The sequence below is a fragment of the Pongo abelii genome, chromosome 10 (assembly GCF_028885655.2).
Source record: "Pongo abelii isolate AG06213 chromosome 10, NHGRI_mPonAbe1-v2.0_pri, whole genome shotgun sequence".
NCBI lineage: Eukaryota > Metazoa > Chordata > Mammalia > Primates > Hominidae > Pongo > Pongo abelii.
In genome coordinates this window covers 120,866,525-120,892,341 of record NC_071995.2, presented here as the reverse complement: position 1 = coordinate 120,892,341, position 25,817 = coordinate 120,866,525, and the positions used below count along the sequence as shown (strand labels likewise).

The 25,817-nt window shown below is 46.3% G+C and overlaps 1 protein-coding gene across 5 annotated transcripts in view; it reads right to left on the bottom strand.

Annotated features, from left to right (window-relative positions):
* Positions 1–1,736: 1,736 nt before the first annotated feature.
* Positions 1,737–25,817, bottom strand: part of CFAP251 (cilia and flagella associated protein 251) — an 84,331-nt gene continuing 60,250 nt past the window's right edge. For 3 of the 5 annotated variants that reach the window (XM_024256066.2, XM_054526286.1, XM_054526287.1), the window contains 3 exons: positions 5,729–5,957; positions 4,079–4,180; positions 1,740–2,007 (listed from right to left, as the gene is read on the bottom strand). In XM_024256066.2, the coding sequence (XP_024111834.1) occupies positions 1,895–2,007; positions 4,079–4,180; positions 5,729–5,957 (444 nt within the window). In that variant the 3' untranslated portion in view covers positions 1,740–1,894. 5 annotated transcript variants of the gene reach the window in all.

Here is a 25,817-nt window from a genome sequence, read left to right as displayed (position 1 = left end):
CAACCCACAAACACCTGCAGAAAGAGGTTCCCAGGTAAGAAGGGTCCCCCTGCCAGGATGGGCTGGGTGTGGGGTGGGAATGCCATTCATGCCAATCCTGCTGTCCGTGGTGATTTTGGTCTCCTCAGTGAACATAACTGTAACCATGATCCATAACCAGGACCTCCACCTCCCTACTCTCTGACTCCAAAGGAGATGCTGAAGCCTGATGGGCAGAGAGAGAGAGAGCGTCTGCCTGCGCTAGGCAGTGTCCCAGCTTAATGAACCTGCCATACTGGGTCCAACTGACCACAGGTCGGTTCTGCTCAAGACAATTCCAATATATGCCGTCAATCAGAACCAAATCAGAGGGCGCCAGATTCAATGAACGAAGCCCCTGGTTGGTAAGAGACTGCATCCAATTCTGAATTATTTTTTGAAGAGAACAAGTCATTTGAGAGTTTCTTGTTCCCTAAAATGTCCCCAGGAACTTTTTAACTGGCTTGATACTAGATCTCCTAAGCCCTCAGCAGCTGCAAAATTGATTCATAAAGCTTGTTTTTCTTTTCATGTTTTTTAAAAAGAACAAAATGTAAATTAGGTTGCAAAGCCCTGGTGACATGATCTGACAAGCTGGCGCTGGCAGAACCTTGGCCCGTGCTGTCTGCCCCAAGGTCACAGTGACACAGCCTGGTTTGGGGTAGACAGTTCCGTTCCATGTTCCAGGGCGTTCCAAAGACTCTCACCATGCCAGATTTCCAGCTGGACCCCACGTAGTGGAGGGGGCTTCGTGCATGAGTAAGGATGTGGTTGTTTTTCTGTTTCTTTGCCACGGAATGTTCCTTCCGAGAAAGGCACTTTAAGTGGATCAGAAATGTTATCTCAGATGCTAGTTTCTCTGAGGAAGAAGCTGGTCTGGGGGGTGTGTTGGACGGAGTGTGTTGGAGAATGACATCTGGCACCTTTGCCTGAATGAGGCCTCAGAACGAATGACAAAACTCCAAAGTCAGACTAACTCTCATCTGTTCACACTACAATGCTATGCTATTTTCAAGGCCAAAATACTGCTATAAACTTAGTAACGCCCCCTGAATGTCCCAGAGCTGGGGAACCAGCCCCTATTTTTGCCTACTACATGTTTTGCGGCCCAGCAGAGTGTGAGGCGGCCAAGCCACCGCACTGGTGAGTGTGGGTGCGAGGGAGGCCCCGGCCTCTGCTGGGCGGGGCTGCTCTGTGGTTTCTGGCCCAGGTGCAGCGTGAACGGGCTCGGGGGCTCTCAGAGGGGCTTCTGCATTCTCCTGGCAGCTGCCACCGGGGTTAAGCATGGCCAGTGATGCTCTTTATAACGGTCACACACCACCACTTGGGTGTTTTGCTGATAAGAAGCCACAATCTGGGACTCTCAGGAGCCCGGCACACCCGGCACCCCCACCCCAGCCCCACAACAGGCAGGGGTGATCCACACTGGGCCACACTGGGCCACACTGGGCGGAGGGTCCAGGTGGCCGTGCAGGGAAAGGGAATGAGGCCACGGACCATCATTTCCCTGGACCATACGTGTCGCGACGAAGGCCTGCTGCTGGCTGAGGACCCCTCTGCCCCCTGAGACCACGCCTCCTCCATATCCCGTGCAAACCCCATCCAGGCAGCATCACCAGAGACCCAGAGATCCAGCCACCATGTACATCCAGCTGCCAGGGTTTTTCTCGCCTCCGCCCACTTTTCTATTTCAGAAACAGTGGAATGTCCAACTTTGTGAATTCCATTGCTCACCAGAAATTTGCTTTAATGTCTAAATGTTCTAAAGATGAGAGGGGGGAGGGAAATGCATAAAAAGCAGTGCCTCATGGAAAACACACACATGTGCATGCACACACACCCAAAGTCCTTTGTGCTTTAAACATTCCTGGTAACTTCACTGACCATCCTGGCTGGAATATTCTGAAATGGTTAAGCCAAGAATTTCAGTCGCGAATATTTCTGCAGTGATTTCGTCTGGAAGTTCTTCTTCAAGGCAAATTTCTGAACCTAGCCAAAACAAGAAAAGAACACCAAATGCCTTCATGATGATTATGTTTCTTTCTTTTTTGGGTGAGGGGAGGGGTTTGAGACAGGGCCTTGCTCTGTTGCCCAGGCTGGAGTGCAGTGACACGATCATAGCTCACTGCAGCCTTGAACTCCTGGGGTCAAGTGATCCTCCCACCTCAGCCTCCCGAATAGCTGGGACTACAGGCACACGCCCCCACGCCCAGCTCATTTTAAAATTGTTTTGTAGAGATGGGGTCTCGCTATGTTGCCCAGGCTGATCTCAAACTGCTGGCTTCAAGTGATCCTCCCACCTCAGACTCCCAAAGCGCTGGGATTACAGCTACCGCACCTGGCCTCAATGACTATGTTTCTAACTCAGGAGGATTTTCCAAAAACACAAGGAAATGCTACTAAACAAAAACAAGAGGGGCTTTGTGCTGTGATTTGGCTTTGATTCCTTGAAAAACTCCGGGTGGAAATCGCTTAAAAATCTCTCCTTTACAGAACAGAACACTGTTAACCAAATCTCTGCAAACCTTACTGGAAAGCCTTAACCACATGGTATGATTGATTTTTCTGTTTCAAGATGCCTGGGAACACAGCAGAAATATATAACAATCAGGAAAGGTACATTCTGAGATCCGAAGCACATCAAGGAATGGGGTAGGGAGACCTCGCAGGTTGGGAATGACCTGTTAGCTACTGGAGTCTGAAATTATCTGAGTTCAGGGACTTTGTTTAATTTGATGTGGGGAATGGACAATAAAAGGAGAGGGAAAGGGGAATGGGTGAGGGGTCTTTGCACCCTCCTCAGTCTTGGTGATGGTGGTGGGATCTGACCATCCCCAGGCTTGTCAGCAGAGTTGCTCCTGTACCAGCGAGCCTAGAAGAGCCGTTTAGATTGGTTCCTCCTGAGCTGAAAGTCACAGCCCTAACTTCAGGTCCAGTGCACGAAAAGAAGGTGAAAAATACTTAGGCTATAGCAGGAAGGGACAGGAAGATGATCTTTAAAAACTTGAAAGTTTTGGTAGCTTGTAGCTGGGCTTGTACTGCCCACCAAGTTGATGCTCTCTCCTTCTCCAAATCTTTCTCTATCTCTCTCTCTTTTTTAATTGAGACAGGCTCTCACTCTGTTGCCCAGACTGGAGTACAGTGGCACAATCCTAACTCACCACAGCCATGAACACCTGGGCCCAAGTCATCCTCCCACTTAAGCCTCCTGAGTAGCTGGGACTAAAAGCATACACCACTATGCCCAGCTAATTGTTTTGTTTTGCTTTAATTAATTAATTAATTTAGAGATGGAATTTTGCTCTTGTCACTCAGGCTAGAGTGCAATGGTGTGATCTCGGCTCACTGCAACCTCCACCTCCTGGATTCAAGTGATTCTCCTGCCTCAGCCTCCCAAGTAGCTGGGATTACAGGTGTGCGCCGCTATGCTCGGCTAATTTTCGTATTTTTAGTAGAGACGGGATTTCACCATGTTGGTCAGGCTGGTCTCAAACTCCTGACCTCAAGTGATCCACCCTCCTTGGCCTCCCAAAGTGTTGGGATTACAGGCGCGAGCCACTGTGCCCAGCCTGCCTTTTTTTTTTTTTTTTTTTTTTTTTGTAGAGATGGGATCTCGCTATGTTGCCCAGGCCAGTCTCAAATTCTGAACCTCAAGTGATTCTCCTGCCTTGGCCTCCCAAAGTGCTGGGATTACAGGCGTGAGCCACGGTGCCTGGCCCCCAAGTCTCTCTTGACATACCTCTTCTTCTGAAACAGCTGTCAAACTGGATCCTCTACGGGTGGCCAATATTCACCCACCCAAGCTGGCAAGATGACAGGTCAGTGGAACAAAGGGAAAATAAGCCCAGAAGAAACAAAAGGACAGACAGAGCACGGGAACAAAAGCCACCACTCACTGTTCTTTTCATAACTTATTCATGTGGGATTCCCAACAGATTTACTTTGTTATGTGCAGTCTTAGGGAGAGTGGCTTGCACCAATCAGGAGAAATAAATGTACTTAAGTCTACAACAAATTAGTGAGCCACGGCTACATGCCCAGACAAAGCCAGCCAGGGTACCTTTGACAGAGGAGGTTGCAGGCTCGGATTTCCATCCCTCGGGATTCAGGCCAAACAGCGAAGCAAAGCAATCCAACATCTCCTCCTCCGTCATGTGCTCACCTGTGTGTCAAAGAGTAAGAAGGTAGTTGTTTAGCTCTTGAGGCTAAGCATACTATCAGGGCTTAGGTTTATTATTCAGAGGTCTTAAAGAGAATTATCCCATTTTTTTTTCTTTTACTCAATTAAAAAAAAAAAAAATTAGGCTGGGCGTGGTGGCTCACGCCTGTAATCCCAGCACTTGCAGAGGCCAAGGTAGGCGTATCACTTGAGGTCAGGAGTTCGAGACCAGCCTGGCCAACATGGTGAAACCCCATCTCTACTAGAAATACAAAAATTAGCCGGGTGTGGTGGCATGTGCCTGTAATCCCAGCTACTCGGGAGGCTGAGACAGGAGAATTGCTTGAGCCCTGGAGGTGGAGGTTGCAGTGAGCTGAGATCGTGCCACTGCAGTTCAGCCTGGGCGACAGAGCGAGACTCCGTCTCAAAAAAAAAAAAAAAAAAAAGCAACAAAAACAATAAAAACTTTTCTGGTGGAGATGAAGTCTTGCTATGTTGGGCCAGGCTGGTCTCGAATTCCTGGGCTCAGGTGATCTTCCTGCCTCAGCCTCTGAAACTGCTGGGATTACAGGTGTGAGCCACTGCGCCCAACCCCTTTTCTTTAGACACAAAAATGATCTAGAGTCCCATGGTACTGTCACATATGCTTCCTAATGGTGTTAAACAGGGTCCTCCAGGCAGGGAACATACGTGGGGCTGGCATAGAGAAGTAGGGCAGCATGCTGCAGGGACCAGGCTCTGCTTCATTTCAAATTCCCTCTTCTCAGAACCACCCGCTCAGACTAAGATGAAACTGTCATCCCGAGAGAGTTTACTTGACATCCTCACATACAATAATGAGAAACATAGTAGGTAAAAATGAAAAAGTTTACTTTGGTGTGGTTGCATTTCACAAATGCAATCCAAATATTTGTTTTCTTTTCTTTTCTTTTTTTTTTTTTTTGACAGTCTCGCTCTGTCACCCAGCCTGAACTGCTGCAGTGGCGTGATCTTGGCTCACTGCAACCTCCACCTCCCGGGTTCAAGCAATTCTCCTGCCTTAGCCTCCCAAATAGCTGAGATTACAGGCGTGTGCCACCATACCCGGCTAATTTTTGTATTTTTAGTAGAGACGGGGTTTCACCGTGTTGGCCAGGCTGGTCTTGAACTTCTGACCTCAAGTGATCAGCCCGCCTCGGCCTCCCAAAGTGCTGGGATGACAGGCATGAGCCACCACGCCCGGCCCCAACCCAAATCTTATGACAGCCCAGGGAGATGGATCAGCTGGCCTTTTTATTCCCATTTTACAAGTGAGGACGCCGAGTCTTGCTGAGGCTCAGGTAGTTGCAACACGAATCACATTCTTCTGCTTTCTAGCTCCGGGTCCCTCCCATTACCTCGTACTTGCCAGGGATGCAGGTGGGTCAGCCAGAACCCCTCATGGCTCAAATCTGGTCAAATCACCTCTTTCATGAAAGATGGAGCTCTCACAGGGGCTGGCTGCCCAAACTCAGTTCTCTACACTGGAAATGGCCCCAGGATGTTACCAGACATCCTGATGTATGTGCTTACCTTTAGTAACGAGCAGTCTCAGGAAGTCCTCTCTTCGAATGGCCTTTTTCCCTTTGGAGTTGGTATAACCGAGCACCTCAAAGCTCTTGTGGATGCCACTCATGGTGTTACCAAAAGGTGGCTTGTGGTTAAGGTACACTTTGAGAAAATCTGGTAAGTTGATCTTGTCAATTAGCTTTCCAGTGTCCACATATTCACCAAATTTAATTTCATTAAATATATCATCAATCTAGGGAAAAGATGGTAAAAAAAAAAAAAAAATAGACCACAGTAAATAGAAAAGGCACCGGGATAGATTTCTAAAAATTGGAAAGTAGGGCTGGTGCAGCGGCTCATTCCTGTAATCCTAGCACTTTGGGAGGCCGTGGCCGAAGGATCACTTGAGGCCAGGAGTTTGAGACCAGCCTGGCCAACATGGTGAAACCCTGTCTCTACTAAAAATACAAAAATTAGCCTGGCACGGTACGAGAATCACTTGAACCCTGGAGGTTGAAGTTACAGTGAGCCAAGGACATACCACTGCACTCCAGCCTGGGCAACAGAGTGAAACTCTGTCTTGGGGTGGGGGGAAAAAAGAAGAATACTAATTTTCCACAAACTGCACAAAAATAGAGGAAAAAGGAATACTTTCCAATTATTTTAGATGTAAAAATCCTCCAGAAAATACAAGAAATTAAATCCAGGAGCATACAAAAGGATTGTGCACCGTGATCAAGTGGGATTTATCCAAGAATGCAAGGTTGGTTTAACATGTCAACCTCAATTAATATAATACATTATTATTAACAGAATAAAGGACAGAAACCACATGATCATCTAAACAGACATAGAAAAAAAGCATTTAACAAAATCTAACAACTTTACATGATAAAAACACTCAACAAACTAGGAATAGAAAGAAGCTTCCTCAACCCAATAACAGGCATGTGTGAAAAACCCACAGCTAAAATCATACTTAATGATGAAGGACTAAATGCTTTCTCCTCCTAAGATCAGAAAAAAAGACAAGGATGTCCACTCTCACCATTTCCTCCCCTCCCCCCCCTTTTTTTTTTTTTTTTTTTTGATACAGGGTCTCACTCTTTCACCCAGGCTGGAGTGCAGTGAGGCAATCTCAGCTCACTGTAGCCTTGACCTCTCAGGTTCAGGCGATCCTCTCACCTCAGCCTCCAGAGTTCCTGGGACTACAGGCATGCTTGACCATGCCTGGCCAATTTTTGTATTTTTTTTAGAGACGGGGTTTCACCATGTTGCCCAGGCTGGTCTCAAACTCCTGGGCTCAAGCAATCTGCCCACCTTGGTCTCCCAACGTGCTGGGATTACAGGCATGAGCCATCTGGCACCACTTCCATTCCACACTGTCCTGGAGGTTCTAGCCAGGGAAATTAGGCAGGAAAAGAAGATAAAAGGCACCCAGAATTGAATGGGAGAAGCAAAACTATCTCTATTTGCAGATAACACAATCTTATATATATATAAACAATACACTAAAAACTATTAGAACTGGTAAACAACTTCAGCAAGGTTGCAGGGTATAAGATCAATAATATAAACATCAATTATAGGCCAGGTGCAGTGGCTCACCCCTGTAATCCCATCACTTTGGGAGGCTGAGGCTGGAGGATTGCTAGAGGCCAGGAGTTCGAGACAAGCTTAGGCAACATATTAAAAGACCCTGCCTCTAAAAAAACAAAAATTAATCAGGCATGTGGCATGCACCTGTGGTTCCAGCTACTCAGGGGGCTGAGGTGGAAGGACTGCTTGAGCCCACAAGTTCAAGGCTGCAGTGAGCCTATGATCATGCCACTGCACTCCAGCCTAGGACACAAAGTGAGACCCTGTCTTAAAAAATAAATCAATTGAGGCCGGGCATGGTGGCTCAGGCTTGTAATTCCAGCACTCTGGGAGGCCAAAGTGGGTAGATCACCTGAGGTCAGAAGTTCAAGACCAGCCTGGCCAACACGGTGAAAATCTGTCTCCACTAAAAATATGAAATTAGCCCAGCATGGTGGCGTATGCCTATAGTCCCAGCTACTCGGGGGGGCTGAGGCAGGAGAATCACTTGAACTGGGGAGGTGGAGGCTGTAGTGAGCTGAGATGGCGCCATTACACTCCAGCCTGGGTGACAAGTGCAAAACTCTAACTGAAAAAAAAAAAAAAAAAAAAACTATTGTATTTCTTTACACACTAGCAGTGAACAGCACAAGAATTATAATAAATTAATAAAACAATTCCAATTATAATAGGATTAAGAAGAATAAAGTATTTAGGAATAAATTTAACAAAAATATAAGATTTGTGCTCTAAAAGCTACAAAATATTGTAAAAAAAAAAAAAACTAAAGAAAACATAAGTAAATGGAAAGGCGTTCCATATTCAGGGATTGGAAGACTTAAATTTTTTTTCTTTAAGAGACAGAATCTCTCTCTGTCACCCAGCCTGCAGCACAGCTGCCTCCCAAAGTGTAGGGATGCAGGAGTGAGCCATCATGCCTGCCTTTTTTTTTTTTTTTTTTGAGAGATGATGGCCAGGAACGGTGACTCACACCTTGCCATCTCAGCACTTTGGGAGGCTGAGGCAGGAGAACTGCTTGAACCCAGGAACTAGAGACCAGCCTGGGCAACCTGGTGAAACTCTGTCTCTACAAAAAATACAAAAATGAGCCGGGTGTTGTGGCGTGCGCCTTTGCATTCACGCATGTGCTGTTCCCTCACTACCTCCTCGCCCCGTATACTGGCTACTGAATTTTCCATTAGCACCACTTCACTGTTCTATGTGGTTCATCACATGCGCGTGGATCCCTAACACACATGCTTCCTTTTGCTTTAAAGACACCTTTTAAAGGAGATCATCTTAAACCCAGTCACTTGTTGCTCTCGAGTTGTCACCCGCAGGTCACAGATACTGGCTCATGGCATTTCATTCCCTTTCAGACTTTAGTTGCTTCGATTCATGCATCTGGATGAAGCAAAAAGAAAATGTGACAACTTGTCACTGCAAGAACTTAAAAACACCCTCCAGTGGGGCTGCACCAGGCCACCTCACCTTAGACTGTGCACAGCTTCTCATCAGAGATAAAAGCTGTGACTCCAGGCTCCTAAATACCTTTTTGATAAGGGCTTTCCTTTTGGCCACCAGCAGATGATCGGGTGATTGTGCTACTACTGCCAACTCCTAGAGAACCCAGGCCCATGAGATCTTTTAGATGTTCATTCTTTGCAGCTTAAAAAAATAATAATTTAAAAAATTTTCCCCTTCTCATTTGGAAAGTTTGTGTATTTTCTAATTTTTCTCGAATGAGAAAAGGGTGCTGACATGCCTAGGTTTAAGTGGAAATGCAGGGCCAGTTACCACAGGACTCCTCACAGGACGCCTTATGTCACTGGCAAAACACGAGGAAGAGAGAAATATAATAATTAAAGAAACAAACAAAACTGTTCCTCACTGCTGTCAGCCTCTCTCTGTGCAGTATTTTTGTACCGTGCATGTAGCAGTCAGCTGAAATGCAGAAACCCCAATTATACCAGTGAAAGGGCTAGGAATTAGTAACTTATTTTAGCATTTACATTTTAACCTAAGATGTTTCCCAATAAACTGTGGGGTTTGGAATTTTACAAAGAAAGAATAAGAGCAATAGAGAAGTGGGAACGAATTTGCTTCTTCTCCTCCCTGCTCCTGCAAAAGAACAGGCATTCTACTTTGGTCTGTGGGAATGAACCAGGAAGTTAATCTCTATTTGTACACATTACTTATCCATCGGTAACCAATTTCTCCATGTCCCACTTAAAAAATGTGGAACAAAAATTCAGAGGACACCAGTTTGCAGCACTGCCAAGCTCCAACCTGTCTCAAGTACCCTTCACCCTCACATCTTGGTCTGGCCTCAAGTATCAAGAAAAAAATAAAAATCTCTTGTAATCCAACCATCCAATCACAATTTCTGTGAAAGATTTGGGGCACCTCCTTCCTATTTTTTCTATGCATATAAAATACACATGCATATTTTTTACAAAACTGGTATCATATGTATAATTTTACATCCTGCTTTTTTCCTTTAACGCTGTATCTAAGTAATCACCTAGTATTTTCAGAGATGCCACATATTCTCAATGCAACATTCCAGGTCAGACATGGTGGCTCATGCCTATAATCCCAGCACTTTGGGAGGCCAGGATGGGAGGATGGCTTGAGTTCAGGAGTTTGAGACCAGCCTGGGCAACATAATGAGACCTCATCTCTACTAAAATCTAAAAACAGGTGTGGTGGCAGTCCTAGCTACGGGGGCTGATGCAGGAGGATGGCTTGAGCCCAGAAAGCCAAGGCTGCAGTGAGCCCTGATTGTGCCACTGCACTCCAGCCTGGGCCACAGAGTGAGACCCTGTCTCAAAAAAAAAACCAGGCAAGATTCTAGGAATGTTGAAATAACATTATTGGTTACAGATACAAATTAACTATAATTGATATATAATTGATATTATAAAAGTAGCTGCAAATGGTAACACTGTTTCATATACAGCATTTACTGAGTTTATACTATGTACAATTGCTTGTTAAATCATGTATAATTTTATGTAGGAAAAAACACTATCCAGTAGCAATTATTTGCATATTGCACTATATAATTTTGACAGTATTACTATATAGGAATGCCACTATTTACCATGAGACAGTAGAGGTGGGGGCTAAAAGAGCAATCTTTGATGATAGACCTAGGTTCAAACTCTGGCTCTGCCATTTTCTGTCTATATGACCTTGAGTGAGTTACTCACATTCCTTCTCCTCAGTTTCCTCATCTTGAAAAAGCAGGGAATACAGTAATACGTATGCATTGGGCTTTTCTGAAGCTTATTGAGACTATGCATGTAAAGTGCTTAACATAATGCCTAACACATAGCAAGCATTCAACAGACAGTAATTATTCTTGTGATTATTGTATTTTTCTATGCACTTGCTAATTACAATACATGTAATCATAACATAAGATAAATTATAATTTGGCTGGGTGGGGTGGCTCACACCTGTAATCCCAGCACTTTAGGAGGCTGGAGTGGGTAGATCGCTTTAGAAGCTTGAGACAGCCTGGGCTGTGAAACCCTGTCTCTACAAAAAAGACAACAAATTAGCTTGGTGTGGTGGCGCATGTGCCTGTAGTCCCAGCTACTTGGGAGGCTGAGATGGGAGGATCACCTGAGCCTGGGAGGTGGAGGCTGCAGTGAGCCGTGATTGTGCCACCGCACTCCAGCCTGGGCAACAGGAGTGAGGAGTAAGACCCTGTCTCAAAAAGAAAAAAAAAAGAAATAATATATATAAATATATATAAATTACCAATGTAATATATGTTTTAACTCAGTTCAGAAACAGGAGACTAAGACGACAAAAGGAATTCATAAGGGCCTGAGTTACTCATACCCAGAGAGTTCCAAAGAGCTCAGCAAACATTCACAGCACAAACCACTCAGCATGTGATTCACCTCTTACTCTCTCTTCCCGTATGACTGATCAAGAATCACTACTCAACAAGCACAGAGTTGGCAGCTTTGGCATCACTGACATTTCCTTCCTGAGCCGACTTCGCAAGTGTTCGTTGAAAAGGCAGGTTCTGCTACATGTCTGAACAAAGTTCATGCTTGGGAGAGGAACCTCGGAGCCGGAAATAGAACGTGGAGCTTGTTCTGAACGCCCCCGTGTGAAGATGACTTGAGAGAAGCAGGAGTCCTAGCTGAGCGGCCCAGACATTCTGGTGGTCGTCAGTCAGCCTGGCCTTTGACTGGCATTCTCACGCCTGCTAAGGCGGGGCTTTATTCCATTCATCTGGAGAGCTTAAACAGTTCTGAGGCCCAGATCCTATTCCTGAGAACCTGATTTTTTTTTTTAGATGGTAGTCTCACTCTGTCGCCAGGCGGGAATGCAGTGGCGTGATCTCGGATCACTGCAACCTCTACCTCCTGAGTCCAACCAATTCTCCTGCCTCAGCCTCCCAAGTAGCTGGGACTATAGGCGCACGCCACCACACCTGGCTAATTTTTGTATTTTCAGTAGCAACAGGGTTGCTACTGTTGGCCAGGCTGGTCTCAAACTCTTGACTTCAAGTGATCTGCCTGCCTCGGCCTCCCAAAGTGCTGGGATTACAGGAATGAGCCATCACAACCAGCTGAGATCCTGATTTAATTGGTCTGGGGACCAAATTTTTGGAAGCTTCTCATTCAAATGATTTGAATGCGTAGCCAAGCTTGAGAAACACGGCTGGAAGGCACAGGCTCGCAGACATCGTCAGGCATCACAATGACCAGCAGGTCTTGTTCAAACAGACTGTGGGTCCCACCTGCGGGGTTTCTGAGTCTGGGATAGGGTCTGACCATTTGCATTTCTTGTAAGTCCCTAGGTCACGAGAAGTCAGTCCTGTTGGTCTGGGGGCCACACTTTGAATACTGCTGCTCTTAGACCACAGGGGTTCACGGAGGTGATACTGGTGCCAAAATGAATCAGCCCCAAGCTTGTGACTTTCAGTAGAGAGTAATAATGGGTGGCAGCTGCGGTGCACGCTCTAATTCTTTGGGCTCACATCTGTTTTCCCCATTAAGCTGTAGCCAGAGCTTTCATCTCTATTTCCCCGGCAGCTTAGTTCAGAGCCTGGCACATTATAGAGGCTCAGAGAAATGTTTACTGAATGGATAGATAGATGGATGAATGGATGAATGAATGAATGATGAAGTAAATAATGTGGACACAAGTGAGGCCACAAAAAGAATTCTCTTGAAACTCACAAGAAGCTTAGAATAATCATTTAGTGCCCTAGTTAATTTCACTCGATTTACTAGTGGTTACTGAGCATTTATTTGGTTTAGTGCAAAGCCAATGAAATGCAAGTCCCTCAATTATTACTAAAACAGTTCTGCATTCTGGTTTTCAATCTTAGTCGTTGGGGTCAGCAAATATTTATTCAGCATCTATTAAGGTCTGGGCCATGTGAAGAGACGCTCAAGAGACGATATACACAAGGAAAGTGAGCTGACAGGCTCCATCGCCGAGGTCCTCAGCCCTGGCTGCCTGGGGCTTTAAACACTGTCCATGATCAGGCTCCACCCCTAGGTTCTGTTGCACAAGGCTGGGGCCCAGGTGTAAAAATCAGGTGTAAAAATACTGATGTATTTTTTTAAGTGCCCTCAAGTGATTTTAAAAGGTTGGCTACCGTGGCTCTGAAAGATTCAGTGCCAAGATGCAGGAGAACATCATCAAAGGCTGGAGGAGCTCTCAGCCAGGTGGGCTTTGGGAAGGCTTCCTGGAAGAGGTGGGCCTACTGCAGAGCCATGAAGGGTTTGGCACGTAGGAGGTCAGAGGAAGACACTCTATGCTGGGAAACAAGCGTGAGGAGGAGGGTGCAGAGGAGGTGCCCACCCCGAGCCCATGCACCCAATTCTAGACCACACTCTGGGTACCTGAACCCGAGGCTTCTCTCTCCTACATAACCTAAGCCCACTTCTGGGGCCCATGGGGATCTCACCCTCCTGAGGCCAACCTGTGCCCCTGGTGTTGCCCACCCATAGGCCTGAAGGGTGCCCCGGGGCTGCTGTTTGGAGGGTATAGAGAAGGGTCCACCTCCTGAATGCCATGCACACAGTGGCCAGGGACGGAGCCAGAGCTGGGAAGACACATGGGGCTGTCCCAGCCTGGCCCTGCATGCTGCCCATTCGGGTGTGAACTTTGAATCAGCTCATGTTGAAGGTTGAACTGTCAAGGGGGAATATTTATTTAGCAGCTTGTTGCTTGATTGGTAACTTTTAAACATTTAGACATACAGCATCTGGGCCTCTGTTGCCCCGACTGCTCCAGGCCCCAAGACATGAGGGTGGCCTCTTGGTGGTGGGCTGGAGTCCCCTCACCCGAGAGCATCTTATTTCTGCCTCTGTCATTGACAATGCAGGCCTTTGGGTCTGTGATCCCTGCTGTCAGCCTCAGAAAGCCATTGATGTCCTTAGAATTATGTTCTATAATTAAGTTTTACAACCTCCCTATTAAATGGAGAGGAACACGATATATTTGAACTGGGGCCATTCCTTGTTTTTATAAGCAGGCTCCTGGTGGGGGCAGGTTTGCTTTTGTAATGGTTTCATGGACCTGTAGGGCTGGGAGCACTCACCCTCTTCCCCACCCCCTCCTCCCAACGCACAATACCCTCTAGAACATCCTCAACTAATGGGGCACAGTGTCTTGTTCCCACTCATCATCTTCACTCACACCCTCCCCTGGTCACCCCCTGCATATCCTTGCTGACCTGGGGCAGGGAGTAGTGGGCTGAGGAGGGGGCGTAAGGGCTGGGCAGCATCACTGCATGGCCACATCTGGAGACCCCTGTGAGCGCCCCCCCTGCGATTCATGCAACACTGTGACCCCAGCTGCTGCATACCTCCCTCCAGGAACTAGATCTGGATGGCGACTGCCTCTTTTTCCAGGAGTGAGGCACGCGTGCACAGTTCTGCCCTCTGGACGCAGTCTCAGGTGACGGCAGCCAAGGCCTGGCCTGGTGCTCTTGCCCAGTGTCTTCTACTCCATGTGAACAACACCCATTCACAGGGCCCTTTAGAGCGACTGTCACCCTGCCCTGCATCAGAGCCCAGGTCTCAAACACCTCCAGGGACTCTTCCCTTCCCAGTGAATGTTTTTAAAGGTCAAAGAGACAGTCCTAGCTGAAAGACAAGTCTTGCACCTTGTACCAAACCCACAACCAAGGATTTGCTAATTCTGTGTCCACAGCTCTCCAAAATCCTGATCCTGCCTCATGCACCCTAAAGCCCCAGATGGTTCCTAGCTTAAGTGAAGAAGTGATGTGGGCCGGGCACCGCGGCTCACGTCTGGGATCCCAGCACTTTGGGAGGCCAAGTTGGGTGGATCATTTGAGGTCAGGAGTTCAAGACCAGCCTGGCCAACATGGTGAAACCCCATCTCTACTAAAAATACAAAAATTAGCTGGGCGTGGGGGCGGGCACCTGTAGTCCCAGGTACTCAGGAGGCTGAGGTGGGAGAATCACTTGAACTTGGGAGGCAGAGGCTGCAGTGAGCCGAGATCACGCCATTGCACTCCAGCCAGAGGGAGATTCCATCTCAAAAAAAAAAAAGAAGAAGAAAAAAAAATCCAACAACAACAAAAAACTTGCACACAAATGTTCACAGCAGCCTTATCCATAATAGCCAAGAAAATGGGAAAACGTAAATGTCCATCTGTTCGTGAATGGATACATAAAATGTGGCATATCTACCTGGATGAATAGAATGTTACCCAATCATAAAGAAAAGAATGAAGGACTGACACATGCTACAACCTGGATGAACCTGGAAAACATGATGCTGAGTGAGTGAAAGAAGCTGGACCCAAAAGACCACGTATTTCATGACTCCATTTATATGAAATGCCAAGATAGGCCAATCCATACAGACAGAAAGCACATTGGTGGTTGAAGGAGAAATGGGAAGTGAGTGCTCATGGGTCTGGGGTTTCTTTTTGGAATGATAAACATGTTCTAGGATTACATGGTGGTGATGTCTGCACCACTCGGTGGACATTCTAAAAACCAATGAACTGCATCCTCTAAACAGGTGAATTACGTGGTATGTGGTATATCTCAATAAAGTTTTTTTTAAGAAAAGAAAATAAATAATATGGAGAAGCCATGGCAATGGCAAGTAACAACATTTCAATTCAAAGAACATTAATATTTTTAAAATATATCTTCCACCATCATTGTGATCTACCCTTTTATATCATAAAACCAGTCAAGATTGAAACATGCTTGTTATGAAAAATTCTAACAATGGAGATACAAAGAAAAAAAATAATAAAATGCCCTGAAATTCCCCGTCCCGCAGCAATAACCAGTGTTGGATGCCTGAATTGTTAGGGTTTTCTTCCTTCTTTGTACCAACTCATACATATGTAGGAACAGAACCTGGAGTTGGGGGTCAGCCAGCTTGGTTCAAACCCTGGCTGTGCCCTCGGTAGCTAAGTGACTATGCAATCTTCCTTCTCTCTCTAGGCCTCACTTTCCCAGAATGGTATTATGCATTACTACCACCTGCATTCTTTTTTTTTGTTTTGAGACGGAGTCTCGCTCTTCTTGCCCAGGCTGGAGTGCAATGGCGCCATCTTGGCTCACTGCAACCTCCGCCTCCTGGGTTCAAGCAATTCTCCTGCCTCAGCCTCCCGAGTAGCTGGGATTACAGGCGTGCGCCACCACGCCTGGCTAATTTTTGTATTTTTAGTAGAGACAGGGCTTCACCATGTTGGCCAGGCTGGTCTCGAACTCCTGACCTCAGGTGATCCGCCCACCTCGGCCTCCCAAAGTGCTGGGATTACAGGTATGAACCACCAGGCCCGGACTCTATCGCCTGCATTCTTTTTAATGTCTGCATAGTAATCCAGGATTTATTTCTTTAAATGCTTTACATGTGAAAAGCAGAAATAGTTTTGTCTTGCTCTGATCTTTCTGCAGGAAGCCCACCTGTTGCTGGGCAGGGGCCTGGCCACGGACTCCGTTGGCCAGGAAGGCCTCCCCTAGAACACTGGGCCACTTCTCTTACCTTCAGGATGGAAATACCTGCTGATATTTACGTTTCAGGGCAAGACCCAACATAATGAGGGCTTCTCTTCAAAGTGCAAATTTCCAAATTCCCTCAGGGTCTTTATCAGAGCAGAAATTATCCCCGTGCCTCTTGGCTCAAATTTCCCCCCTTGTTATGGGTGAGGCTGAACCACTTGGCTACAGGCCTCCATCCCAGCTGGGACCCTGCTTTAGCCACGAAGATTAGTGCACAGGGCTTTGGGGGGATTTGCTTGTTTATCTTTCTCATTTTTGTTCTGAATACAAAAGCAACACAAGCTACATGTTTATAGTTAGGAGAACTTAAATAGTACAGAAATGTATGTCTGAGGTCTCCCCAAATTTATAGCCACAACTGTCTCCTAAGGAGGGCAGATGCCACTGAATGAAATGGTCTTTTATTTATAGAACCCCTAGATGGGCTTTTTTTTTTCTTTTTCTTGAGACAGAGTCTCACTGTGTTGCCCAGACTGGAAAGCAATGGTGCAATCATGGCTCACTGCAGCCTTGACCTCTGGGCTCAAGTGATCCTCCCACCTCAGCCTCCTGAATAGCTGGGACTTCAGGCGAGCGCCACTACATCCAGCAATTAAAAAAAAAAAATTCATGGCCAGCCATGGTGGCTCATGCCTGTAATCCCAGCCTTTAATCCCATGCCTGTAATCCCACTTTTGGGAGGCCAAGGTGGGAGGATCACCTGAGGTCAGGAGTTCGAGATCAGCCTGGCCAACATGGCGAAACCCCATCTCTACTAAAAATACAAAAAATTAGCTGGGCATGGTGGCACTGCCTGTAATCCTAGCTACTCGGGAGGCTGAGACAGGAGAATTGCTTGAATCCAGGAGGTGGAAGTCGCAGTGAGCCGAGATCATGCCATTGCCCACCAGCCTGGGCAAAACAGCAAGACTCTGTCTCAAAAAAAAATAATTTGTAGAGACAGGGTCTCACTATGTTGCTCAGGCTGGTCTTGAACTCCCAAGGACAAGCGATCCTTCCACTTTGGCCTCCTAAAGTGCTGGGAATACAGGTGAAGAGACGCAGCACCAGGCCAGTCTCACTTGTAGGTGTGCCTTATTATTAATCTCATCTCCTATCAATGGATATCAGTGTTGTTTTGATTTTCAACACAATAGACTATGTGGCAACAATTGTCCCTTCAGGTCAGATATGGGTTTGGAGGGCCTGTAGTCCCAGCAACTAGGAAAGCTAAAGCAAGAGCCTTGCATAAGCCCAGGAGTTTGAGACCAGCCTGAGCAATGTAGTGAGACCCCATCTCAATATTTTTATATATTATATATTTAAATATATAATATATACATCATTATATATGTACATCATTATAAACTTGGGTGAGTTTTTCTGTAGGACACACTCCCTTTTTTATTTTTTGAGATAGAGTCTTGCTCTGTCACCCAGGCTGGAGAGTATGGTGGCACCATTTCAGCTCACTGCAACCTCTGCCTCCTGGGTTCAAGCAATTCTCCTGCCTCAGCCTCCGGAGTTGCTGGGATTACAGGCACGCACCGCCATGCCCAGCTAATTTTTGTATTTTTAGTAGAGACGGGGTTTGGCCATGTTGGCCAGGCTGGTCTCGAACTCCTGACCTCAGGTGATCCTCCCACCTCGGCCTCCCAAAGTGCTGGGATTACAGGCGTGAGCCTCTGCGCCCGGCCAGGATACACTCTTAAAAGTACATTTGTTGAGTCAAAAGATACATACATTTTAAAACTTAAGCAAAAAATAAATAGCAAATAAAATAAAAAGTTAAGTGACTGTTTAATTCCTTTCTAAATGCTCCTAAGCTATGCCCAAGCTCCTGAATATATCAAACACATTAGGGTTACTAAGAATTATGCTGAGATCAAATGATAATGTCAGGGACTCTGTCTTCCTCACTATCTGTCGAATACGACCAATGAGCATCATTGATTCATTCACTCATTCCATCAACATTTGCCAAGCGTCCACCAGGTGGGCACTTGCTGGGCACATATGTCTCCACAGGATTAGACTTAAGTTCACAGAACTAGGTGGTTGCACCAATGTTAATTCCCTGCCCAAACCTGTCAAGATTATACAACACTCTGCAAGCTAAAGAGAAGTGAAGTTGCAAGTAAGCAGGAAACGAATGATATGCTGGACCCCATCCCAATGTGACAGTCCAAAATCCTGGAGGAAAAGACACATTTATAAAGATAGAGGATGGAACTGCCTTGTATGTGAAATCATCTGTAGAAACGATGACACCTAAGCTATGGTTCCTTTGATAACATTATACACGCTGCAGATCTTTCATTTAAAAATGATTTCTAGGCTGAGCACGGTGGCTCACACCTTGTAATCCCAGCACTTTGGGAGGCCAAGGCAGGCAGATCAGGAGGTCAGGAGATTGAGACCAGCCTGGCTAACACGGTGAAACCCCGTTTCTACTGAAAATACAAAAAATTAGCTGGGTGTGGTGGCGGGTGCCTGTAGTCTCAGATACCCGGGAGGCTGAGGCAGGAGAATCGCTTGAACCTGGGAGGCGGAGGTTGCAGTGAGTGCAGTGAGCTGAGATTGAGCCACTGCACTCCAGCCTGGGCGACAGACTTGGTCTCAAAAAATAAATAAATAAATAAATAAATAAATAAATAAATAATGATTTCTAGAAGCAGCCCACCATGACCACTTTGGCTGTGTTTTGCTCCTGAGCACAGCTTTCTGTGAAAGAAGGGAATGGCTAGGAATTCTTTGGGGAGGGTTATATTCTTGTGTAATTTGGCTTCAGTGTACCACACTGACTAGCTTCAAATCCCCAAGACAGTTGTAATGACATAAGAAGAATATCAATAATGTATAGTCTTTGGGCTGCTGATTTAAACCCTGCATCTGCGTCTTTTCTGTAACCAAGTGTGAACACACTCCAGTAGTGAGGCATATACTCCACACAACTTCCTGAAGGAGGGGGAGCGGCTACATCTCAATAGGAAATATTTCATTAACCACGGTAAATCCTGGGTTAGTTTCAAAGCCCTGAAAAGATTTTTTTTAATCACTATAAATCTGACTTGAAAACAAAAGATCAGAAACTTCTCCCGATGTAGCTTCAGATATAAACTAACTCATCAGCTAATCAAGTCTGCACACTGATGTGGGGCACATCTGGAGCCTTCAGAAAACATCTCCAAAGAGGAAACTTTTTTTTTTTTAAAGTAGATAAAAAACCCTGGAATCCAAGGGTGAGTGGGGCCCTCACTGAGTGCAGCACCGAAACTCTCCTTTTGGGAAGTGGTGGGGTCAGGCAGGAGAACATATACAACATCCAGTGCAAACCTTACAACCTCCGTTTTTATTTCTGTCTTTATGTTTTTAAGTAATTGTCAATGTCTGTTACTTGTAACATTTGTTACCAACTAACATTTTTTTCCGGATACCTTTTCTTCATCAGCAAGATTTTGATAAGTTGTTTAAGCTTTATTATTTTTTGCCAATGATAGAATAAATGAGTACATCTTTAATTAGACACTTCCTTTTTTTTTTTTTTTTTTTTTTTTTCTGGAGAGCTATGGTGCCCAGGCTGGAGGACAGTAGCTATTCACAGGCATGATCATAGCATGCTGCAGCCTACAGCACCTGGGATCAAGCAATCCTCTTGCCTCAGCCTCCAGGGTAGCTGGGACTCCAGTTGCACACCACTATCCCCAGGTAATCTTTTTTTTTGAGACAGGGCCTCACTCTGCTGTCCAGTCTGGAGTGCAATGGCACAATCACAGCTCACTACAGCCTTGACCTCCTGTGCGCAAGCGATCCTTCGATCCTTCCCACCTCAGCCCTCCAAGTAGCTGGGACTACAGGTGCACGCCACCACACCCAGCTAATTGTTTATTAGCAGAGACGGGTCTCCTTATGTTGCCGAGACTGGTCTTGAACTCCTAGGCTCAAGCAATCCTTCTGCCTTGGCCTCCCAAAATGCTGGGATTGTGAGCCACTGTGCCTAGACAAATTTTTAAAATTTTTTAGAGATCGGGGTCTCGCTATGTTGCCTAGGCTGGTCTGGAACTCTTGGCCTCAAGTGATCCTCCTGCCTCAGCCTCTCAAGCAGCTGGGATTCCAGGCATATGCAGGACTTCCTTATTTCTATAGGAAGCAGAGACAAGCGGGTTGCTCTGTGCCCACCCCCTTTCTCAAATACTTTGTGCAAAAGGTGAGCACCGGTCGCCAGGGCTAAACACCTCACCAACAAAGCAGGACAGCCCAGGGATTAAAATCAAGAATCCTGGCTGGGCGCAGTGGCTCACACCTGTAATCCCAGCACTTTGGGAGGCCGAGGTGGGTGGATCACATGAAGTCAGGAGTTTGAGACCAGCCTGACCAACAAGGAGAAACCCCATCTCTACTAAAAATACAAAATTAGCCAGGCGAGATGGCGCATGCCTATCATCCTAGCTACTCAGGAGGCTGAGGCAGGAGAATCGCTTGAACCCGAGAGGTGGAGGTGTGGTGAGCTGAGATGGCGCCATTGCACTCCAGCCTGGGCAACAAGAGTGAAACTCCGTCTCAAAAAAAAAAAAAAAAAAATCAAGAATCCTGAATGATGTGGCGTTGTGCGCCTATAATATCAGCTACTAGAGAGGCTGGGGCAGAGGGATCACTTGAGCCCAGGAAGTCGAGGCTGCAGTGAGCTGTGATCACACCACTGCACTCCAGCCTGGGCGACAGAGTGAGACCCTGCCTCTTAAAAACAAAATCCTGAACAAGTGAGAAGACTGCCATCAATTTGATGACATTTGGACATTTATGTAAAGTATCTTTACCAGAAAATTAAGAAAATATAAACTTTTAGATTTTGGAAAGGGTTATACACGAAGAAGCACAAGGTCAGAGAAACATTCCCATAAAGGGCTTCTGGAATCACGAATCCAGAGACGGGGATATCATGACAAAGACAAAAATATCGGATGACATTTTTAAACATTTAACGTGTGCCTTGTACTGTACGAAACGGATACTCAGTTAATCTTCACAATAATTCTGGAGGTAGGTACTACTATTATGTTTATTTTGTAGATGAGGAAAGTGAGGCATGGAGAGGTTCCGAAACTTGACCAAGTCGTAACTGGTACATGATCACAGTCAGGATTCAAACCCAGAGCTGCCTGAGCCGGGAGCCTCCCTGATGTGGCTCCATGGTTAGCACTGACCTGCAGGTATCAGAGAGCTGCCGGAATACTCCTCACCCACAGGAACTGCGAGAGGCATGGCCCACGATGGCATGTTGGTGACTTTCATAGAAGGGTGAACCTCAGGCGCCTGCAGGCCTTGTGAAGGAGACCCTCTCCCTGGCTGAGGAAGGGGCACCTGGGTTTGAAAGGCCTCCTTGTGAGGCGAGGGTGCCTGGAACTTGCTTCAGAATAACCCATGGGGCGGGAGCAGCTCAGTGGGTCTGGACCAAACAGGAGCTGAGAATTGCTGAAGCTGAAGTTGACTGATGGATACGCAGGAGTGTGCGGCGTGTGTGTGCAGTGGCGTGATCACGGCTCACTGCATCCTTGACCTCACAGGCCCAAGCAATCCTCCCACCTCAGCCTCCCGAGAAGCTGGGACCATAAGCACATGCCACTACAGCTAATTTTTTTTTTATTTTTTGTAGAGACAGGGTCTCCCTATATTGCCTAGGTTGTTCTTGAACTCCCGGGCTTACTAAAGCGATCCTCCTGCCTCAGTCTCCCAAAGTGCTAGGGCTACAGGTGTGAGCCACCGTGATTGGCCAAGAGTTCATTTTATTCTTTTGTCTGTTTCTGTGTTTGCTTGGAATTTTGCAAAATAAAATTAAAAATAAGAAAATGAGGGGCGATCCCATCACCTCTTAAGAGGAACATGCTGACTCAACAGGAAATACTGAGGGAAGAGCCCCCCACTGAGTAAGCACCTCTGTGCGTTGGGCACCACACAGACCCTCGCTCTCTAGTCCTCACGACACCCCTGTGAGAACGCAGCCTGCTCCAGCCTCATCTACAGAGGGGACTCTGGCATTCAGACCACCGCTGGGATGGCTCGCCAAGGAGGCTGGGAACTGCAGCCAGGCCAGCTAGTTTGCACCAAGATGTGCTTCTTCCCTTTCTCCATCTTGAAGTACCAAGTGTTAGGCCAACCAATCACCCAGAGGAGGTGGGTATTTGGTTAAATGTTGGACTACAAACAGAAGAAGCAGAACCACAGATAGAACCATGCAGATGAAGTGCAGTGGCCGTGGGAACAGTGAGACATCTGAGGCAACATTTCTAATGTAAAATGAGAAGGAAATGAGGTCAGGGAGCGGTGGCTCACGCCTAGAATCCCAGCACTGTGGGAGGCTAAGGAGGGTGGATGGCTTGAGCTCAGGAGTTCGAGACCCGTCTGGCCAACATGGGGAAACCCCATCTCTACCAAAATTGAAAAATTAGCAGAGCATGGTGGCACGCTCCTGTAGTCCCAGCTACTTGGAGGGCTGAGGCTGGAGGACCAGGTGACACAGTGAGACCCTGTCTCCAAAAAAAAAGAAGGAAGTGAGAATGAAGAGGGGCCCATTTTTTGCCCTGCTCAGAATTCCGTGGAAGCCACACCACCTGCTCAGAGTGGTCCTGGGTGCAACTGCTGCACTCATTTTGTAGATGAGGAAGCTGAAGCATGAAGAGGCTGAGACACCTGCCCACGTCTTAGCTGTCACCTGGTCATAGTCCTCATGGTTAAAGGGTACTGAGCCCACCCCACACTCCAGGAAGGAGAGTGCCCATGCCTGGCCAACCTGAGTGGCACATGACCGATGGCAGTGACGACAGTGACAACAATGTCTGCAGCTCTGGGAAGGAGACAGGCTCCTGCCTGTGGCGTTGAACCCCACTGGATGTGGGCTGGGAGCCGGACGCGGAGGGAGACAGCACAGCAGAAATCGAGGCCTAAAGAGAGAGACCCTTCCCAGCGACATGGATGAGGGCCTGGCTTAGGTTACGCTGCACATCCCCACTCCCTCTGGACCTGGAATTCTGTGAACCAGAAAATGGGTCGACTTAGGTTTCTGTAACTTGTAACCAAAGAACAAGGCTGAGGCCGGGCACGGTGGCTCACGCCTGTAATCCCAGCACTTTGAGAGGCTGAGGCAGGTGGATCACTTGAGGTCAGGAGTTCGAGACCAGCCTGGCCAAGATGGTGAAATCCTGTCTCTACTAAAAAATACAAAAATTAGCCAGGCATGGTGGTGCATGCCTGTAATCCTAGCTACTCAGGAGGCTGAGGCAGGAGAATTGCTTGAACCTGGGAGGCAGAGGTTGCAGTAAACTGAGATCACACCACTGCACTCCAGCGTGGGTGACAGAGCAAGATGCTGTCTCAAAAAAAAAAAAAAAAAAAGAAGAAGAAGAAAGCTGACTAATGATCCCACTCAGTGTGTTGAGCCCCTCCCTTTCTTCAAATGTGGGCGGCTCCGCAGTGAGCACCCCCAGGAGATATAGAGAATCCCAAGCCTGTGCTTGGAGATTCCAATTGGCTGGACCTGGGCAGGGCCCAGGAGCTGAATAGTCAGTAAATGCTCCGATGCAGCTTCCCAGTTTGGGAAGCCATGTTCTAAGGGACACTCTTTGGAAAATATCACTCTCAGGAACACTTACGTAGGCTGTACGAACTTTCTCAGAGTTGTTTATGTTTCTAGTAATGTGCTATGACAAAATGCACATCAGCCAAAGACCTTTAGAGGAGCTTACAACAGTACCTGGTGATTTTAAGGTCCTCGTTCAAGACTCAGCAGGGATTAAGGGGCTCTGATAACTAATTTCTCCAGAAATGAGTTTTGTATACCTGGAGCACACAAAACAGGTGATTCTGGGTAGGCCACTGAAGCTGAGAGAAGGGACTGGGACCACAGCTTATATTGCTCAAGTGTTCTCAGCCAGCATGAACATCAAGTCTTAGCTAGGTTTCAGGACTTGTGGATTCCTGAAGATGAGCATGTAAAATGCTGTATTTATGGAAAGAAGGTTAGCAATAGGGTCTGCAATTTCATATTCTCTGACCCAGTAATTCTACTTTTTGCACTATGACCCAGGAAAATAATTAGAGAAGTGTGCAAAAACCATGCACAGAGATGCTCAATACAGCTGTGTCTCTGACACCAACTACTTCAGAAAACTTACATGCCTATCAACTAGGGAATGGTCCAATTAAGTTTGCAGCCTTTAAAAGCATGTTGCCAAGGAATTTTTACCACCTTGCTAACAAAACAAGTTACTGAGAATGTTGATACATATATATATGCACACACATCCTCTGTATAATGTTGACATATATAGGTATATACATATATACCATATAATCTCAATTCCTTGTTTAAAAATATAGATATATCTATGTCCATATATAAAATGATAGGATATCTACCAAAATAATAACAGTGATGATCTCTGAGTAATTTCTATTTTCTTCTTTATAATTCTATTTTCTAAATTAGAAAAAGTTAAAAAATTAAAATATATCCTTTAAAAAGCATGTTTTCAGAGAATTTTTAATATAATGGAAAATACTTATGATACAATATTAAGGGAAAATATAGGATACAAACACATATTCAATGTGGTATCAATTAGTTTTTTTGTTTGTTTTTTATTTTTATTTATTTATTTATTTATTTATTTAAATTTTTCTTTATTTTTTTTTTTCTGAGATGGAGTCTCGCTCTGTCGCCCAGGCTGGAGTGTAGTGGCGCAATCTCAGCTCACTGCAAGCTCCGCCTCCCGGGTTCACGCCATTCTCCTGCCTCAGCCTCCCAAGTAGCTGGGACTACAGGCACCCACCACCACGCCCGGCTAATTTTTTTTGTATTTTTAGTAGAGACAGGGTTTCACCGTGTTAGCCAGGATGGTCTTGATCTCCTGACCTCATGATCCGCCCGCCTTAGCCTCCCAAAGTGCTGGGATTACAGGCCTGAGCCACTGCACCCGGCCAGTTTTTTATTTTTTGAGAAAGAGTTTCGCTCTGTCGCCCAGGCTGGGCGTGGTGTGATCTCGGCTCATTGCAACCTCCGCCTCCTGGGTTCAAGTGATTCTCTTGCCTCAGCCTCCCAAGTAGCTGGGACTACAGGCGTGCGCCACCATGCCCAGCTAATTTTTGTATTTTTTAGTAGAGACAGGGCTTCACCATGTTAGCCAGGCTGGTCTCAAACTCTTGACCTCAGGTGATCCACCCACCTCAGCCTCCCAAAGTGCTGGGATTACAGGCGTGAGCCACTGCGCCAAGGCCAATTGGTTTTTTAAAACTATATACATCTATACAGTCACACTGCACTTAATAATATTTCAATGACAGATTGCATATATGATGGTGGTTCCATAAGGTCATAATACTATATTTTTACTGTACCTTTTCTTCATTTAGATATGCTTAGATACACAAATACCACTGTGTTACAACTGCCTACAATATTCAGTACAGTCACGTGCTGTTCAGGTTTGTAGCCTAGGAGCAACAGGCTCTACCATACGGCCCAGGCG